The sequence below is a fragment of the Elephas maximus genome, chromosome 4 (genome assembly GCF_024166365.1).
Source record: "Elephas maximus indicus isolate mEleMax1 chromosome 4, mEleMax1 primary haplotype, whole genome shotgun sequence".
Lineage (NCBI taxonomy): Eukaryota > Metazoa > Chordata > Mammalia > Proboscidea > Elephantidae > Elephas > Elephas maximus.
The window spans coordinates 159,494,708-159,515,683 of NC_064822.1; the positions used below are offsets into that span (position 1 = coordinate 159,494,708).

At 41.2% G+C, this 20,976-nt stretch overlaps 1 protein-coding gene across 1 annotated transcript in view; it reads left to right on the forward strand.

Annotated features, from left to right (window-relative positions):
* The window catches only part of PLXNC1 (plexin C1), a 174,237-nt gene that overhangs the window by 85,913 nt on the left and 67,348 nt on the right, over positions 1-20,976 (forward strand). The window contains exons 8-12 of the mRNA XM_049884041.1: positions 520-622; positions 764-865; positions 10,629-10,768; positions 14,271-14,450; positions 17,106-17,193. Coding sequence (XP_049739998.1) covers positions 520-622; positions 764-865; positions 10,629-10,768; positions 14,271-14,450; positions 17,106-17,193 — 613 coding nt within the window. The remainder of the gene's footprint in view (positions 1-519; positions 623-763; positions 866-10,628; positions 10,769-14,270; positions 14,451-17,105; positions 17,194-20,976) is intronic.

Below are 20,976 nucleotides of genomic sequence, written 5' to 3' on the forward strand. Positions count from 1 at the left end.
TTAAAAGCAAACACTGGCCCCCGTTCCCACTGCTTGCCAGGTACCACTTGTTGTCTCATATCTTCCAGGCGTTTGGTAGTGTGGTTGGTAGTGTTACTGCTCCAAAAAGAGGGCGTGCAGATCTGGGAGGGGAGGGAGGGAAGGATGGGAAGGAGGCAGATCGATCCAGGTAGAAACTTACCTGCGGGTAGACAAATAGCAGAATGATTCAGAAACAGGTTCAATGGGTTCCTGTTATCTACTGACGCAGCAGGTGACCCTAGCTTCAGGTTCCCATGGCAACACTCCTGCAGGTGCCATTACAGTCCGTGCACCCTGAGGGCTGCCGGAGCAGAGCACAAAGTCAGCGGTTTGTCCTCAGCCTCAAAGGACTGTCTTTTCTCCCCTTTAGTTTATCACAGTCTGTCCAGGGATTTTCTTGTCTTAATTGCTGGTGTGCCATGTCCACAAAGGGAAAATTCTAGGATATGAGCATTTTCCTAAAAACACAGGAATTAAATTGGTTTTCCCTGTTGCCAGATGCCCAGTATGTATTGGAACTGGCTGTGCTTGGTGTAAACGTGAGAGAAAGTGCATCCACCCCTTCACAGCCTGTGACCCTCGGGATTATGCCAGCAACCAGGTAGAGTGACATTTCTGGTATTACAAGGTTTAACCAAAAATAAATGTTTGTCATTGCCCAGCCCCAGCCTGTCTTTTGTGTTTATTTCAACTTTGAAATTCCCACTCATTTCTGGATGTTGAAGGGTGATTTTCATTTCAGAATTTGTGTCCAGTTGCTGTTGAGAAACGGCCACCATCCACGATATCAGGAGGAGGAAGATTCGAGGGGAATAAGACTAGCAGAACCAACCAGGGCTTACAGGTCGGACCCCATGTTTGTTTTGATGATGGGAAAATCTCCCTTTTAAATGACACTAACAACTTCTACTACTTGGGTTCCTTAAAAAAATTCCTGATTTTACTTTCTACTAAAATTCCCTTTTTTATCTTTGGTTTTTAACCAAGTTTCAGTTAATTGGCTCAATACATCAAAGACTGCACACTCACAATAAGAGAAATTAAACCTGTGTAATTATGAAAAATGATGTCGTTCTGGTAGAAGTAAAATTTTAAAGGTGACTTTGTGGCTGGCTTCAGGAGAGGTAGAAGGAAGTGTAGCACACAGCCCTGAGGGGATTTCAGTTCAAACCACATGTTATGATTACATTTGTGGGAGCTGTGTATGTTGGAGAGTATCTATGCAAAGTGTGAAGAGTAACCTCTATTTGAGTTTTTTCTTTACTTTGTAGGGACAACCTAACCAGTAGTTGAGAGCTCTAAAACAAAGTTGTCATAGGCTATATACTTCTCTCTCCTTCTCAAAAATGGTTATTGCCTCATGAAATTTTTTTTTAAATTCCTGTTATTTTCTTCATAGTAAATCACCACACTCAACTGACACATGTTTGAGAAGATAGGGGCATGACAATGTAGATACCTGAACAGAATGTAAGTGGCTCTGCGTAGACAGCACATAAGTGATGGCTTCGCTCAGTGACAGGAATTCATTGAGCATCTACTATGTAATGAAAAAATAACAACAAATGGACAAGTTCTTGTTCTCATTAACCTTGGGGTCTAGTGTGAGCAGACAAACTAAAAACAATAGCCTATTAAAAAATAACCTCCATTTTCTATTTCATGACTAACCTGTGGCCTTGATTTATCCATTTACTGCTATTTAAAGGTCAAGTGCCAATAAGTGGCACATTTTTAACAATTACCAAAAAGTTGACAGTCACTTTAAGTGAATTAAGTAAAAGGTGGAGTGCAGATGAATCAAAATGAATTATGAAGTTAATTAAAGGCATTAGGAAAGCTTGGTGTGCAGCTATCTCTGGACATTAAAAGTCTTCGAGGTTTTATGAAGTGATGGGCAACTTTTCTCTTCCCATTGGTTTATAAAACTAAGACACAGTGACAGGGACTTGGATCAAGGAGAAAAAAGCTTTTTTTTTTTTTTTTAAATTAATTATTGTACTTTTTATTTTGAGAGAATTGTAGGTTTGCACGCGGTTGTAAAAAGTAATACAAAGAGTTTCCCCCAATGGTAACGTCTTGTAAAACTAGAGAACAATATCACAGCCTGGATATTGACGATGACACAGTCAAGATGGAGAACATTCCCCTCAACACAAGGATTCCTCAAGCTGCCATTTTGTAGTCGAACCTACTTGCCTCCTGCCCCTACCTCCTCCTTAACCCCTAAAAAACCCCTGGCAACCGCTAAATCTCTTCTCCTTTTTCTGTAACTTTATCATTTCAAGATTTTTATATAAATGGATTCAGACAATATGTACCCTTTTGGGATTGTTTCTTTTTTTCACTTGACATAATTTCAGGAGATTCATCCAGGTTGTGTGTATCAATAGTTTGTTCTTTTATATTGCTCACTAGTGTTCCAGGCATTTGCCTTTTAAACTTCTTTTATTTTAAAGAAAAAGAAAATTATACAGTCACAGTACCCTGGGTTTCCTGTGCTATGCCTTCCTGCACCTTTTGAACTCTGACACTTTTGTGGGTTAAAAGAACTGGGGTCATCAAGAGAGCAGGAGGAGGCTGGAAATAAACAAAAGCCCAGATCTGTCTTTGGTGCTTCTCTGTGGATTACCCTCCTTCATTTGGAGAAAGGCATTTTGTTGATACTGGGATTTTTTTTTTTTTTTAAATATATGACTCATCAGAACGAAATCTCAATTTTGGTTGATAGAGAATAGGGCGTTTTTTGTCACCGCAGGGATGTCCTGTGTTCTGTAAAACACTACTGTCTTTCATTATCACGTAGAATGTGTAACATTCGGGCTTCTAGTTTTGGTCCTCCTGCTGGCCTTGAACAAAGTGCCCAACCTCTTTGTGACTCTTTTCCTAGAAGAGAAGCTATGGGAAGCTTTGCTGTAATGTCTGAGTATTGTGTGCTTCCTATGGCTAGGCACTGGGGACGGGAGATGTGAATGGTGCAGACGTAGTCCTAGACGGCAACGATGCTGGCCTTGGGTTTGTTCTTCCTAGAGGCATTTGTAGAGCACCTACTTACTAAATGCTGTTACACTGAGCTGGATGCCATGAAAAGGTTGCCTGAATGGATCAGGCATATCTCTTACCATCAGTCTCAATAATCTTATGTACAAGTACGTAAGTAACAAGATAAAAAATGTTAGCATAGGAAAAGTACCATGAAGTATAAAAACCCAGAGAGCCTCTCTGTGCCCCAGGCCTTCTTTTAGTCATCCCTGTATGTCTGAGCCCACTGCTTAGCAATTAAAAACACTTCATCAGTGTGATTGGTTAAGTCTTTGATTGATGGATGGATTGATTGATGGAGATGGCATTTCAGCCAAACCTTGAGGAACAAGAAGCATCCAGACGTGTGGAGATGGAGGAGGAAGTATTCTAAGCGGAGAGGCTAGCGTAACCAAAAGTGTAATGGGTGGGTGGGGAAGAGGCCAGAAATTCCAGAGCACACATTACAGGAAACCCCCAGTAATACAATTTATCTGGAGCAGAGGGTACAGGGAACTATGGGGCACAACGTTGACATGACCTTGGAGCACACATACATAGGGCCTTACCTGCCAGCCTTAGGAGTTCTGAAGTTATTATTCAGTGGCAATGGAATGTCATCTAAGACATTTATTATTATTTTTAATATATGAACTTGCTCACCCTAGGCCATGATACTGATGAGGGAGGGTTCCTGGTTCAACCCAAGTTTGGGCCAGTTATCCTATAGTTTCATGATTGTACAGTCCATTCCTGTACCCTGACTCAAAAATGTGTGCTGTCATTTGTTAGAGGGGCTGCATTAAGAAAAATTATCACCAAAATAGGGAAACTAAAAAAATCAATGTTTGACCTCTGGATGAGAAGTATTTCAGCTATAAAGGCCAGTCTCTCTCTCCCCTCCACTCCTCTGCCCTCTCTTACCCCCCCTTCAGGAAGTCCACATATTTTGTAGGTGAAACCATGTCGAGAACCGTTGACCCTGCTTTCCAGCCCTAACCACTTTTCCTTCCTTTTCTTAACAATCTTATATCTGGTGCCTTCACCTGATGAGAGCAGACGTGGCTGCCCTCTCTTTCCTGCTCTCCAGGAAAGGTTGTGAAGATCTATGATATGATGTTGTTCTAATATTTGTTCTTCGTTATTCTTCACAATATGCTTATCGCTATAGGGCAGTAATAAAATATATAAAGACATATCTCCTGGTTTTGAGGAATTTATAGTCAAACCTTTCTTTCTCTCCCTTGCACTTTCTCGTCTCTCCCTCTATCACTTTTTAAATGGCATTTTAATTTCTCATAGGTAATCCAAATGGACTCTTTCAAGGATCTTGCTATCAAAAGTGAAATTAAATAAACTATAATCTTTTTTTGAGTACCTTCTATGTGTTAGGTGCTGTGGCGTTCACTTCCAATTGTTCATTCAGTCATTCATTTAAAAAGTATTTCTTGGGCATCTGCTATGTACTAGACAGGCAAAATGTGTGCCCTTGTGGAGCTTACATTGTAGAACTAGAATATTTTGGAGGAAGTAATATTCGTTTTCATGCAGCAGTTAAATGTACCCAAAAGAAAAAGTAACAAGAAAGAATACCACAATGTACTAAATTGAACACTGGTAACTAATACCTCTTGAGCATATGATATGCCCTAAGCTCAGAGTATCAGTCACTATACGTAAGCCTCATAACACCTCTCTTTTCTCCACTTATGAACAAGGAAATTTTGGCTTAGAGAGAGTGAGTAGGTAATGGTAGACAAGAGATTTGAACCCAGGCAGTCTGACTCCAATGCCCAAAGTTTTAACCGCTACTCTACATTATATAAGAGTCCTGGTTGTGAAATGGTTAAGCACTTGCTGCCAACTGAAAGGTTGGAGGTTCGAACCCACAAAGCGGCTCCATGGAAGCAAGACCTGGCAGCCTGCTCCCATAAAGATTACAGCCTAGAAAATCATATGAGGCAGTTCTACTCTGTCACATGGGGTCACTGTGAGTCAAAATCAACTCAACGGCACTTAACAACAGCAACTACATTATACAGATTAAATTGAATATAACCAAACCAAAACAAACCAAACCCATGACTGTTGAGTCAATTTCAACTCATAGCGACACTACAGGACAAAGTAGATCTGCCCTCTAGGGTTTCCAAAGCTGTAAATCTTTATGGAAGCAGGCTGTCACACCTTTTCTCCCTTGAAGTATCTTGTGGGTTCAAATTGCTGACCTTTTGGTTAGCAACCAATCAATTAACCACTGTGCCACCAAGACTCCTCAGATTGAATATAAACAAGTGTTAACCAGGTAATGATGATGTAAGTCAGTCTGGAAGAGAGGAGACTAATACTATATTGGCTTCTCTTGGCATTAAGATGTCAAAGCGTGCCCCATCTGAGCCAGAAGTGAGGGGTGTGATCAGGAATCAGGACCTCCAGCCTGGTCAGGCTGTAGGGGGAGTGCATTACCGTTGAAGACTCTGGAGGAGAGGGATGGTTGGGTGTGGTCAAAGTGAAGGAGTTGGGCCCAGGCAAGACTGGACATCTTCTCCAAGATGAGGAGCATGGAGGAGAACTGAGATAGGAACTGAGGCTCTTAGGAAATTGGAGCAATGAGAATCTCATGTCTAAGTTGAAACAGAGTAAGTAGATTTTGGGTGGTTTGGTTTAAGTTGGAATCAAGATCTTGTACTGGAGGGGAAATGTTGCCATCCTTGGTCATGGAATCCTGGTCATGCAGTCCACTCTGAGGAGCCATACTCAGTAGTTATGGGGTGGACTTGGCAGCTCCACCTTGGCCATGTCAGCTTTGCCCTAGAGTCTCTAGGTCAGGTAAGTGAGCCTTCATCTCTTAGCCCAGGACCTTGTTCTGTTATTTTCTCCCAGGATGTCCCCAGGTCTTTTGAGGAGGCATTGCTAACTTGTGAGAATTCCTGAGACCCATTGCAAGTTATGTCCCAAGTTCCCTGGGACCTGTACCATGGTCCCACATGAAGGGGCATTTGCCCAGGGGCTAAGCATCTGATGGATAACCTTTAGTTCCATTTAACTCTCTAATTTACCTTCAATACGATTGTGCTTTACTATTTTCTTTCCATATCTCATCTGCTTTTATACTTTCCCATCTCCAATTCTAGTTACCATTCTTCTCAATTTGTGTTGTTGTTGTTAGCTGCCGTTGAGTTGCCCCAAACTCAGGGCAACCTTATGCACAGTGGAATCAGACCGTTGTGATCAATACAGTTTTTATTGGCTGAGTTTTCAGAAGTAGATCACCAGGCCTTTTTTCCTAGTCTGTCTTAGTGTGTAAACTTTGATGAAACCTGCTCAGCATCATGCAATACAGTGGTAGCTGTGCATGAGGTGCATTGGCCAGGAATCGAACCTCGGTCTCCTGCCTGGCAGGTAAGAGTCCTACCACTGAACCACCATCAGCCCCTTTTCAACTTACACATTTCATTAATCTATTACTTCCATCTCAGTCATTAATAAAGATGTTAAATAATTCTGAACCAAATGCTCACCCCTGGAGGCCCCTACAGGACACTTTCCTTTAATTATCTGAGCTACCTTTCATCTCTCTAATGTCTTTTGGTTTTGGATTTCCAGCTGGTTTTGAATCCATGTGACTTTTTATCCAGTCCCGTTTGAACTAATTTCATGAGTAAAAATCTGAAAGACGTTTTACTTAGTGTTGATTCAGGTCCAGGCCTACAGAAAGCTTTGCTATATTCAGATTTTTTTTAACAGATAATAGAGTACAATTTGGTCTTAATAAACTGAGCCGTGCTAATGCACCTCCTTCTAACATTCTTTTCAATCATAGCAGTATTTTCTCCATTAATGTCATGGTAATTTGAATTGTGTTGACGTCAGATTTCACAAAATGTACTCTTACTGTCAGGAGTAATCCTCTTAGACCTTTTCAAAGATAGCTATTTCTTAGTTGTGTGCTATTTCCAGTATCTTCTAATGACTTAGTTTTAAAAAAAATAAAAATAGTTGGGTATTTTGCAAAATCACCTGATTAACCAGTTTGTAATGTGCTTCCTTACACAAAACAGGGGATGTTTTAAACTCATTCATGAGAGACCACAGAGCTCATAGTATTTTATTAAATAAATTCAAAATTGGATAACCATTTAAAAATAACTCTTTTAAGTCTTTAAAATACAGTTGACAGGAAGTAGACTATTCTAAGGTTAATTGCCGGACAACATAGAGCTGTGATGGTTGCAACTCAATGGTATTTTGATTTGATGCATGGAAGTCCTTGGACATAGGATAAGAAAGAAATGTCACTGAAGGACTACAAGAGACTGGCTCTTTGTGTCAAGCAAGATTAAGCTTTTAAATTAACCCCTCTGTGTGTCAGCTTGTGGGCCCCACTACCTTATGTGAGGTCATGAGTTCAATCTTGATTAAAATACAAAAATAGATCTAAAAAATTGTGTTGTAGAACATTTGTAGGGAGGTTGTTCTTTGATTTTTGTCTGTACTAGCTTTTTTTTTTTTTTAATCTTTATCAGCAAGAATAGAAAATGTTATATTCTAAGGATGGCTGTAGTCATGTAGCTCAGCCCTATTTTTTTTTTTTTTTTCCACATTTTCTTGAATACCTGTACTGTTTATTTAATGGAATCCTCTTGGTAGCTCCTTAACCTATTTATTAAGATTAGAAGAGTTTCTCCCAGCAAACTGAGGATAACTAATCTCATTCTTTTTGAGAGCAGACTAGAAGCATCTACTTTTCACGACACAGGTCAGGCTGGATCCCATCCTAGATGGCTGATGAAACTGTCTCTAAACAGTAAGGTTTTTAGATGAAATCCTCTTAAAGTAGCAGTCCATCTTGCCTCCCTGAGGCCCTGGGTGGTGCCAATGGTTAAGTGCTCAGCTACTAACTGAAAGTTTGGAGGCTTGAGTCCACCTAGAAGTGCCTCAGAAGAAAGGCCTGGAGATCTACCTCCAAAATAGCAGCCATTGAAAACCCAAGGGAGCATAGTTCTACTCTAACACACATGGGGTCACCATGAGTGGGCTCAACTTGAAGGCAACTGGTTTGGGAGTTTTGTTGTTGTTTTTTTTAGTTATCTTGTGTCCCTAAAAAGACAGTGGACTCTTCTACTACAGAGGTTGGCAAACTTTTCCTATAAAGAGCCAGTCAATATTTCAGGCTTTGTGTGCCCTAAGTGTCTGTTGCAGCTACTTGACTCTGCCACTGTAGTGTGAAAGAAACAACATGTAAATGAATGGGTGTGGCTGTCTTCCAATAAAACTTTATTTTAGGACACTGAAATTTGATTTTCATATATCATGAAATATTCTTCTCTTTTTGATATTTTTCTATTATTTAAAAATGTAAAAACATTCTTTGCTCAGGAGCCATACAAAAACTGGTGGCAGGCTAGATTTGGACAATGGGCTGTAGTTTGCCAGCAGCTGATCTGGGGCACACCTAGAACAGGCGTCCCACAACACTTTGTGTTGTCCTAGGGACCCTGTAGGTGCTCAATAAATGCTTGATCACTTACATCCCAACGTAAGAGCAAAGGAGTAAGCCTTTTCTGTACAACACACACTTGACATTTGCAAGGGATTTATCTTGAAGTCTTTGCTAATCCCTCATTCCAAGTACCACTCTAGTAGATAATTTCCCCCATAAAAGGCAATCACATGTAAGGCAATAATTAAAGTGACCCTTCCAGGCCCTTAGTGATTCTATAAATGCAGGGCTAAAGTCGTTTACAAAGTGATTAAAATAAATTCTGCCACCAAAATCAATTCTCTGTCACATTACATCATTGCTGTGATGACATTAATGATAAATTTACCTCAATCTGCAAAACCGATCCATGGTGATAATGAGTGATGGTTATTGCTCTACCACCTAGCACCTGTGTTGGCCAAGGAGCAGAATGATAAAACGTCCGTTTCAGCAGGATGGGCAGCCTCAGCAGCCGAGCAAAGCTGTCTTGATGAGTGTTACACACACGAAGGATCAGGGAATACATGGTCACGTGGAGCAGGTGTTAGGCAGGTGTTAGATTTCACTGAAGTTCTCCCAGTGGCTAAGCGTCTGCCTCCTGGACTTTGTCCTCCAAGTGGGTACACTCAGCACATGTGGTTTAGCCAAACTTCACATGAATACGCATTTCTGGACGCTGGAGTTGCTTTCAAATATCAAGAGTGTGAGTATGAAATTCACTCATGCTAAAGGTCTGCTGTACTTTATCTTGGCCACAACCTTAGAATATTATGTCCTGTTTTGGTCACCATATTGTGAACAAAATACAGACTTGCTGGAAATTGTCTACAAAAGAACAACAAAATGACCAAAGAGATAGAAGATAGCAACCCCCAAAGGAGAAAAGCAAAAGAAGTCAGGGTTGTTTTGTCTTGATAAGAGATAGTGGTTCTCACTAGCAAATAAAGGGCTTTTTTTTTTAAAAAAAAAAAAAGGGGAATTTGACTAGACATTGCAAATGGAGAAGTAAAGGTGGTATGTTGTTTTTTGTTGCCTTCGAGTAGATTCTGACTCATGGAAGCTTCATAGGTGCAGAGTAGAACTGCTCCATAGGATTTTGAAGGCTGTGACTTTTCAGAAGCAGATTGCCAGGCCTGTCTTCCAGGTGCCTCTGGGTATGTTCTAACCTCCAACCTCTCAGCTAGTAGTCAACCACTTAACTGTTTCCACTACCCAGCCACCTTAAAGGTTGATGGTTCGAACCGTCCCAGCAGCTCCTTGGGAGAAAAGCTTGGTGATCTGCTTCCGTAAAGATTACAGCCAAGAAAACCCTATGGAGCACTTCTACTCTGTAGCACAAGGGGTCGCCATGAGCTAAAATCGACTCAACAGCATCGGGAAAGGTGGCATAAGCCTACATGATGTGGCCAGGTATCAAGTAACTCAAAGGGAATTTTACTTGACCACAGACCTGATAAAACTGGCAATGTGTAGTAGCAAGGAGACGATTGTGGTATCTGCAAACAATGCAGAAGAAACAGTTGGCCACAGTTGGTTTGGGCATCCAACTACTTGATATTAGGTGACGGAATGGGTTGATTTCTCAAGGGTTTTTTCCCCTGCAGTATACTCCTTGATGCAAGTAGCCTAACTGAAACAAACAAAAATAAGAACTGCTTTCTTGGGAATTAAATTTATCTGAAATGACATTTATTTCAACTTAATGATGAGTCTGTTGTTGGCCTATGGTCAATGGACTCCTTTGTTTTTCCTTCATTTTGTCTATATTGTGAGCCTCTGGAGACTGTAAGGCAGCAAGCATTTTTGAGACTCGGTTGATATCTTATTCTTCAGATAGAATGTCAGACTCTTCAACAGTATTTTCAACTGTCTTGTGAGACAAAGACTAATTGGTTTGACCTCATGCTGTCGCATGTTGAGAGACATGAATCTTCAGCACTTTTCCCTGAATTCATTGATTTCATTAAACACTGTCTGCTTGTGTTTGCAAAATGCTGAAATTTCGCAGTGATTTCTTCGAACGGCAGCACATAAACAGAGTTTTTGGAATGATGCCATTTCTTAGCTTTGATCTTATGTTTTCATCTTTTATTTCCAATAGGTCTTCTACATTAAGTCCATTGAGCCACAGAAAATATCGACCTTAGGGAAAAGTAACGTGATAGTTACGGGAGCAAATTTTACCCAGGCATCTAACATCACCATGATCCTGAAAGGAACCAGTACTTGTGATAAGGATGTGTGAGTTGCAAATCTAGTAATTTATTCTCGGTACCGTAGTGAAAAGCTAAAATCTCTGCCAATGGAATATCACAGTGATTATACTCTTTACACAGTCAAATTATTTCCATGTGCCAGAGTGGGCCAATTATTCTGAACATTTGATATAACACAATCCCAATGAGTAAAATAATTTAAACATCACATTTGAAGTTCCTTGTGAGAAAATCTGTCTTGTTTTACCCCCAAAAATCTCAACACACAATAATTTCAGCATGCTGCTTGGTTTTGGTCTTGATTTGTTTTTATTAGCAAAATCAAACATGGAGAGTAGCAAACATCATCTTTAAGATGGCCTCCTTGAAAAATAGTTGAGTACCTTTGAATTTTATGGAGAATATGGCAACTCTTTCAAGAATTGGGGCGGGGGGAACCTTGTTGATCCATTTTATGTGAAAATTTCATTCTGTATAGCCTTCTCTTTATTGGTTTGGTTTCTGGCTCAAATAATAATTAAATATAACGTACATGAGCAGTAGAAAAAGAACAAGACTCCAACACAAATACCTGGTTAATGTACCATTTGAATGGCATTATGTCTATGATTTCTTTTCTCATAACTCATCCTTTTGATGAAACTTCAAGAAAAGAAAAATCCGTTTCTCCCTGATGTCTTCATGCATATATTACTCTTCCCCCAGAAAGAGATCTAATAATAATAATGCAACAGACAATTTGAGTTTTCTGCTTGTTAGCTTTTATAAGTTTGGGCTAATATGAAGTAAAAGATATTGCAGTCTACATGAAGAATCATACAAAGCTTGTTCTTATCATAGAAATGTGTATAAGACGATCTGCTGAAGCGTGGTGCTTTGGTTTTTAAGTCCTAAAACAGATTTGTACAGCATTGTAATCTGCCATGCTTATTTACTGAATTTTCCGTTTGCACTCATTTGCTGCCTATAACTGCCATCCCATGCCCCTCATGGCAGTAAATTTGGGATTGCTGCGATCTTGATGAAAAAAGCTACTCATCGGTGACTTTCCTCGGTTCTGCTGTTTACTGGAATTATCAAGCACACGTTAGTGGCTGTATTTATGCGAGATAGGTATTTTCGGGCCGCTTATTCTGGCTAAATACCTGACTGCAAAAATCTTTCATTTTGTGTAGCGACATCTGTGAAGTTCGACACCTGTGCGTTCACTGAAAGGCAGTAGGCTTCACTGGAAAAGAAGTCGTTTTTCAGAGCCTTACCCTGTTTCTGAGCCTTTATGCTCTCATTTCAATTCTGAATATGTCTTGAGATACCGCAGTTATTAAATTAAATGACTAAGCGGCCTCTCTGCATGTAGCATTTTAGGAACCACATCTGTGTGGTGAACCCTACTCACAAGCAGTAAACATAACAGTTAATCCAATACCTGAGTTCCTACTGGAATCCTAAACTCTTTTAACCCCCCCTTTTTTTTTAATGAACGATTATTCTGAAGAGACAAATACAAGAATAGCAGTGGAATGACTCACATTTCCATCCCTCCTCTTCTCAAATTTATAAACAAGCTTGAATTTTTATGATCAACCATTTTATGATGAATTTCCTAGCACTTTGTTTTGATTATAAACCTTAACATGTAAATCTGTGGTTGTATAAATACAAACGGGTTCAAATGTTTCTGGAATTTGCTTTATTATAAGGTTTAGGAATAGTGTTAAAGTTAATAATTATGCATATATCCTTTAAATAGCAATAATAGATTCTCATATAGCATAATTATACCAACGTTATTCAGGTACAACCCAGTCTTAATGATTTGTGCTCTCAAGGGTCATTGTAGACGTGGCGCTCAGAGGCAGCTGCAGGTTACACAGGGAGTGTTGTAGGAAGCTTTACCTTGACTTCTGAAAGCTGTCAAAGGCAATCCCTGTGGATGTCGAGCACCCAGGACAGCCTTAGCTAATTTCTGGTCTGGAGGTTCCCTGGGAGGTGGCTCAGCTTTGACACCGGTTGATTCTAAGATTCCTGGGCTGTTGGCATGAGCTCTCTGCTATTTCAATGGCGAAATTCCCATCCCTGCCTGACAGTGGGTTCTGTCCTCCCAGTTCTTTGGGACTTATCTTTTTTTAATTATGGAAATTATCAAACACACACAAAGGTAGAGAGGAGAATGTAATGAGCTGCTCTGTACCCACCACCCAGTTTCAAAACTTATCAACATTTTGCCAATCTTGTTCCATCTATATTTTCAACTTTTTGGGGGGGGCGGGGAGTGGGAGAGGGAGCTGGAATTTCTCAAAAGCATAACCCAAATATTATATTCTTTCACCCAAAAATTCTTTGGTATATATCTCTAACAGATAAACATGGTGCCATTATCACAGTTAACAAAATTAACAGTAATTCCTTAATCTCATTTAATACCCAGTCCATGTTCTACTTTCTACTAAAGTTTCTTAAAAGCAATGGTTATAGCCCCTTCCTTCCCTATTTCTAAAGGGAATGCAAATAACAAGATAAAATGCATAAAAGAAAGAGGACACAGGATTGGTTTACTAGGTCAAAAGGCTTGGGTCCATAGTCTTAAGGGACAGCTTAGTCAACTGGCATAACATTGTTCACAAAGATAATGTTCTATGTTCAAATTTGGTGAGTAGCGCCTGGGGTCTTAAAAGCTCGTGAGCAGTCATCTAAGATACAACTGTTAGATACATCTGAGATGCAACTATTGAAGGATATCAAAGGCTCAAAGAAAAAACTAGTTCATGGAACTTGTAGCCCACAGAAACCACAACCTCCTCAAGCGTGAGACCAGGAAAGCTAGGTGGTGCCTGGCTACCACTACCAGTCATTCTGATCAGGGACACAATAAAATGTCCCAGATAGAATGGGAGAAAAATGTAGAACAAAACTCAAATTCCTAAAAAAGGCCAGACTGACTGGACTGATTGATAGAGACTAAAGGAACCCCCAACTGTCACTCTAAGATACCCTTTGAACTTGGAATTGAGACCATTTCTGCAGGTCACCTTTCAGCCAAAAAATAGATCAGCTTGTAAAATAAATAATATCACTCTCGAGTAATGGTGCTCCTTTAAACAATGAACATATGAGACCAAATGGGCAACATTTACCCAAAAGCAAAGATGAGAAGGCAAGGAGGGAAGGGAAGCTAGATCAATGGAAACAGAATGGAAATGATGAGAATGCTGACACATTGTAAAAATTCTACCCAGAGGTACAGAACAATTTGTATAAAAAACGTTAAAGGGGAACCCAGTTTACTTTGCAAATTTTCACCTAAAACACAGTAAAATATTACTAAAAAAAAAAAAAAAAAAGAGGAACCCAGCCACAGATAATGCCCACATGAGATAAGTAGTTCTGATTAATCAGCAGTTACCTGCAGCTGTTTTCTTGATAGTTCCTCAACTGTTGTGATTCAAGTGCAATTCATATGCTGTTGCGTTGAGTAACTGACGGTGCTAAGTGTTCCATGTCAGAGTTCTCTTTCTACCCCTTTCTAGGATACAGGTTAGCCATGTGCTAAATGACACCCATATGAAATTCTCTCTTCCATCAAGCCGAAAAGAAATGAAGGATGTGTGTATCGAGTTCGATGGTGGTAGCTGTTCTTACGTGGGATCGCTATCATACATTGCTCTGCCACACTGTTCCCTTATATTTCCTGCTACCACCTGGATCAGGTACTTTCTAGATTCATAGTAGTTTTCTCTCGATGTGGTTAAAAGGGTCATATGAATTAAGATCATGGATTTCACTCAAATGTGTATAGAGATAGCACCAATAGCAGTTGCCGTCTAGTCAATTCTGGCTCATGGCAAGTTCCTGGGTAGTGCAAACAGTTAACATGTTCGGTTGCTAACCAAAAGCTTGGAGGTTCGAGTCCACCAAGAGGTCTCTCAGAAGAAAGGCCTGATGATCTACTCCTGAAAAATCGTTGAAAACCCTATGGAGCACAGATCTACTCTGACACAAATGGGGTCACCATAGATATAGTAGTCATATCTAAATTCTTCTCACAAAGTTCCTCTTAGGATTTATTTCTAGAAAAGTCCATACCAGCCAACCAAGTGGGTTGCTTCCCGTTGTCACAGTCAACACTATGAGCATATCCTGTTTTTGTCTTGCCATGGCTGTCAGGAAACTCAGAGCTAAAATGTTTGTTCAATTGCAGGAGCTATTCTTAGCCTAGGTTTCTGGTACAAATATGCAATCCTCTTCCTAAATGAAAAGCAGCGTCTACATTTAAATGATGCTCCCGACGTGAGAGATAGAAATTCCAAAATAAACTCTTCCAGATGAATCCAATATATTAAGGAAAAAAAAAAAAATCTCTCCCTAGTTGAATTTAAACCATTCAGATTTTGGAATGTAACCCTAAACATATTTTCTTCACCTAACAGAAAATGAGGAAACCTTGGTGGTGTAGTGGTTAACAGCTACGGCTGCTAACCAAAATCGGCAGTTTGAACCCACCAGGCGCTCCTTGGAAACTCTATGGAAACTCTGTAGACTCTGTCCTATAGGGTCGCTATGAGTCAGAATCGACTTGACTGCAACAGGTGTGGTTTTTTGGTTTAACAGCAAACGGATGGCTAAACAAAAAGTGATATAAATATACAATGGAATATTATTATTCAGCCATAAAGAGAAATGAAATTTTGATCTATACTACCACACGGATGAATCTTGAAAACACTAAGCCACACACAAAAGGACAAGTCTTGTATAACCCCACTTATATGAAATATCTAAAATAGGCAAATGCATAGAGACCAAAGTTTACTAGTGGTTACCAGGGCCTGCAGGGAGGAGAGAATGGAGAGTTATTGGAATAAAAAGAAAGTATTAAGGGAGAAGTGCCATAAGGAAAACGGGATTTCAAAATCAAGGCTCTCTAGTATGACACTCTCTCCTATCTCGCTTCACTTCCTGTGAATAAATTCCTTCCTACAAATAAAAGCAAATACTGATGCAGGACTTGCCCCATGTCAGATGTGTTACACCAATTAACTTGGTCAGCCCTGACAACAAGCGGAGGAAGCCCCTTTTGCAGATGAAGGAACTGAGGACAGGAGCGGTAAAAAAAAAAACTTGCCTTAGGCTTCCAGGCAGTCTGGCTCAGAGTCTGTGCTTTTAGCCATGACAGTGTCTGCTTCACCATAAAATAAGAGGCTCCTTAATGAACCAAGGAGCCCTGGTGTCGAAGTGGTTAAAAGCTCAGCTGCTAACCAAAAGGTCAACAGTTGGAATCCACCAGGTGCTATTTGGAAACCCTATGGGGCAGTTTTACTCTGTCCTATAGGGGCGCTATGAGTTGGAATCAACTCGAGGGCAATGGGTTTTTGGTAGTGAATTGTTACTTGTGACATTCTGAGCCTGTGTCTCGGTTACCCCTGGTACTTTGAATGCGAATGTGTCTCTGCGGTCTGGCCATCAGCAGAGTATGCTTGGCTTGGTTTTCTAGTAATGATGACAAGCTGGCTTGAGGCCATCCCAGCCCTTCCCTCTGTGGCTGGAGGTACATGTCTGCCAGGCTGCAGGACTCAGGGTCTTCCCTCTGCCCTACACAATGGACCTGCTCACACCTACCTCCTGGTCTTGTCATCAGGGGCTCAGCCAGCTGACATATTCAGGCTCCTGCCCCCTGGAATGAGTGTCTGGTGACCTACATGAATGGAGGCGTGAGGGTAGCCAGAGCTATGGACAGCTGTTTGTTTCATATTTAATGACCACTTTGCTTATACATGATTATGCACCAAGAATATGTGAAATCATTTGGCTTGGTTTAGGAGAGATAGGATATAGCAGTTACTTGTATGGTTTACTAAATAGGAATTTGTACTTTTAATGTCATTTGCAATTTTAGTTTGTCCAAAGTATTCCCTGTCTCTCTAGATAAAATATAATTAGTAGGTTGGAAGTTTGATTTTGAAAATTGTTAGATTGAAGACTCTTCATATAGGTTAAATAACAACCAAACAAAATTTCTGTTTAGTGAAACCTTTTCAAGGTAGAGCTGATGATCTGATTATATATAGTGGCAATATGAAACAACAAAATTAAAATTCTATTAAAGAATTTGGGCATTTTCCTAGAATTAAGATAGGCTCTGACTTGAATTTTTATATTTATGTTCCTTGAAAGCCATGAATTCGTAGCCAGTATCTTTAAAAGACTTCTAAAATTATCCTGCATTTGAAATTAAAATTACTTATTTTGCTCTCAAGTGTAATTGAGCCTAATATTAAATGTGAATAAATTGATAGCTTTGTTCATACATGCAAAATGCCCGTGTGTTTACTATGAAATGCCTATTATTGCCTTTTTCCTTGCAGTGGTGGTCAAAATATAACCATAATGGGCAGAAACTTTGATGTAATTGACAACTTAATCATTTCACAGGAATTAAAAGGAAACAGCAATGTAAGTCTTCAGCTACTTTATAATAATAGTTATTCTCAAGGATGATTTGGTTTTTATCACACTAAAATATGTAGGGAAATAGCTTTATTTATATGTCTTTGCTGTAAACTTTTACCTGTTTTATTTTGCCTACCATCTGTGCTCTAATGGAAATAATAAGACCGTCTACTTGTAGTTGGGTACTGAGTGTTGTGGCATTGAGGAAAGAGAAATGAACTTGCTATGACAAGACCTGCCGTTTTCTCCTCGTGTGAGGTGTGGCAAGTCACTTTAATGAGCGATGTTTATCAACATGTATGAAATTACCTTGTGATTGCTAAAGGCACGAGGTAAAGAAGAATAACATTTCTGTGAAGAGTAGGGGGTGGTCCCATTTCACAGAGAGAGCTGACGATCAGAGACTGACTTGCCGAAAGTCCCAGAAATCATTTCCTACCCTTCTCCTTCTCTTGCCATTGTCTCTATAGCCCTACTTGACCCCTTTTGATCTCTTCTCTCTGCCTTTCATCTCCTTCCCAAAGTGGGAATCGTAGGAGGGGTCTGGTCCCCATCCCTTACCTCGTCCTCATACCAACACAGTCACAATCGTGCCTCTTCACTGTGGCGTGATATATCACTTTTGTGTGTGGCCTTCCTAGCCATGGTCTCCCACCCAAGTGGTTGGGTGGAACTGTGTGATAGGGTAATTGTGACCCACCAAAGGGATTGGTCAGTTTTGCCATCCTGCTGGGCTTGAAATGAGCCACCCCAGAGACAGGAAAGAGAAGATACCACCACCACTAAGGAAGAGGAGCCAGCGAGTCCCTTAGACCCAGGACCCCTGCAGTGAAATGTTCCTGGAACCAGGAGACAGAGAACTGTAACACCAAAGGCAGCGAGACCAGGTGTGTGGAAATTTAGCTTGAAGCTTCTGCAGTAGGAGCTTGAGGGGAGATGAAGGAATTCAGATACAGGTTGGGCCCCCAAACATGCTACTAAACTCTTTCTGACTGCTCATCACCATTCTGTCTTCCCCTTTCTCCCCTTTCCTGATGAAAAATGAGAAGACAGGCTCTCTGGGGCCCAGCCTGACCACTTCCCACCAAGAACAGCTGAAGACCTGGCCCCTGCTGGGGCCAGTCTGGACCCAAGGTCTAGAAACAGGAAGCCTCCCAACATGCCATCCATGCAGCCTGTCCTATTACACACCTGTCTACCGATACACTTCAGAGCCATGTCCAGGCCTCCCAGTGTATCTGATTACAGTCGTGTCTGCACAGTGTGAACACATCCAGTTAAGTGATTCGTACAGATTGACTCTAACCAGAGACATTGACTGAGTTTGTTGGTGGATTGCTCTCCCTCTTCAGTGCTGTTCCTAAATCAATACCATTGAGTAGAATTTATTGAACACCTACTATGGGCAAAACATTTTGCTGGGTGCTGAGACCAAAGATAAATAAAAGAGTCACTGCCTTCATGGAAGGAGATGACAAATCTACACTGGGATTGATAGTTGAGGGCACAGTATGCCATCACAGGGGTGCCATCAAGTTCAGGTGCTCTGGTTGCCTTCCAGCTCAGATATCTGTGAGTCCAAGAAAGCACTATGGGTTCCCACATGAAAGAGAATTAAATATGGATGGAAGGCGGGCGACTGGGTTTGATTCCCAGCCAATGTACCACATGCACAGCTACCACCAGCCTGTCAGTGGAGGCTTGTTGTTGCTATGACGCTGAACAGGTTTCAGCAGAGCCTCCAGACTAAGACACACTAGGAAGAAGCCGTGGTGATCTACTTCCAAATATCACCCAATGAAAACCTATGGATCACAATGGTCCAATCCCATTGTGCATGAGATCGCCATGAGTTGGGGGCTGACTGGATGGCCCCTAACAACAACAGCAGAGGTGGGGCAAAATGGGTAGGATTTAGATAGGTAGAAGGAGGGAGGTGATTTCAGGTACAGAGGACAGGATACTCAGGCTGTGCTGGGAACATCCGTCAGTCTCGTTCAGCTGGAACTTAGAGGGCAGGTCAGGAAAAGAACAGGAAGGATGGCTGGACAGCTGCACTGGGACCATGTAAGAGAGTATCAGACTGAAAACTCTGCCCTTCATTCTGTAGGCAATGGGGAACCATTGAAGGTCTTTGAGCAGAGAGTGACCTGAATCTAAGTACACTTCATGATTGTTATTCTGACAGTAGTGCTTAGGAGGGTTTGGAGAGGCAGTAACTACAAAAGGCTGGGAGACCAATTAGGATGCTAATGCAGATGACCAGCAGGGCATCTGGGCTGAGCTGTCCGCCAGGCAGTTCGTTGGTGGTGGAGGTCTAGAGTGCTGGCTGAGAAGATGGCAAGGCTGGAGATGACTGCGTTATCATTGTAGGTGTTATCATTGAAGGGAGAGTGGGTACGACATCGTGGGAGTGAGAGCACAAAGAAAGATGAAAAGAGTGCCGAGGATGGACTCTTACAGAACCGCTTTCTTTTAAAGAGTGAAAGAAAATAGGATGGCCAGTGAAGGTGGCTGAGAAGTTGCTCGGAAACTTTAGAAAAAGAGCCTTTCAGATGGTGGGAGTTGGTCACTAATGTGCAAAGTTTCAGACTGGAGGATAATGAGGTTGGGGTGATCCTGTCACTGGCAATCTTTCTAGAAGGCAGTTTCAGTTAGAAGCCAGCCTGCCAGGGGTTCAAGACTGAGAGGCTGCCGAGAAGGTAAAAGCAGTGGGCACGGTGGTTTTCATCATATTGACAGAAATATGGGCTAGAAATTCAGGGAGTCCTTGGGTGGTACAAATGGTTAATGTGCTTGACTGCTAAACAAAAGATTGGAGGTTCGAGTCCACCCCCAGGTGCCTCAGATGAAAGACCTGGTGATCTACATACTTCCGAAAAACCAGCCATCGCAAACCCTATGGAGCACAGATCTACTCTGAGACGCGTGGTTTGCGGTCGACTCTATGGTGGCTGGTGGAGAGCAGGTCTTGTTTGTCTCAATCTCAGCTCTTCGCACCAGATTTTTCCGCCTTTTCCTACCATTTTTTTTTTTAACTCCAGTACTGAGGAGGAAAAAAAGAGGAAAAGTTCTCCCAGCTAGACAAGTTTCTTTTCACGAATTTTAGTTGTAGTCGCACTTCTCTTTTTTTTATCAACCTCCTCTACCCACCAGCTCTCTCCGTACACCCTCAAATGGCAGTGTGTATGTCGGTTGGCGTGTTTCTTTAAATAAACCTGTAAAGCGGACCACACTTTGTGTGTTATTTCCAGTGTTTATTCTCTTTGCTTCAGCCAGGGGGGTCGCGTTGTCACTTTCACTGTTGTTTTCTCCCTTTTTCTGTTACCCTGCAAAGCCTTTACCTCCTTGTGGTTAGTGACTTCTGCTAAAGCTCTGCAGGAGGTTCCCAACAAAGAGTGACTCAGCCAACAACACTGGCCTTTGCTGAGTGTCATCTCCTTCCTTCTAGTAGTTTCCCTGGACTCAGCCTTGCTGGCTTGAAGGATACATAGGCCCTATTGCCCAGTCTCCCCCCCCTCTAGCCTACCTTTTCCCGCATCACCTGTTTTCCCATTGCACAGTATTCTGGCTGTTTCCATTATCACTTTCTAAGCACTTTTGCATGTATAATCTTCTTAAATTTAGCACTCACAACCCTGGGAGGTAGGTAGTATTTCTGTGCCCATTTTACAAATGAGAAAACCAATGTACAGAGAAGTTAAATTACCCAGGTCACTTAGCTTTTAAATACCAGAGCTGGGGTTCTTTCACGAAGTTATTAAAATGCTCTTTTTTTTTTTTTTC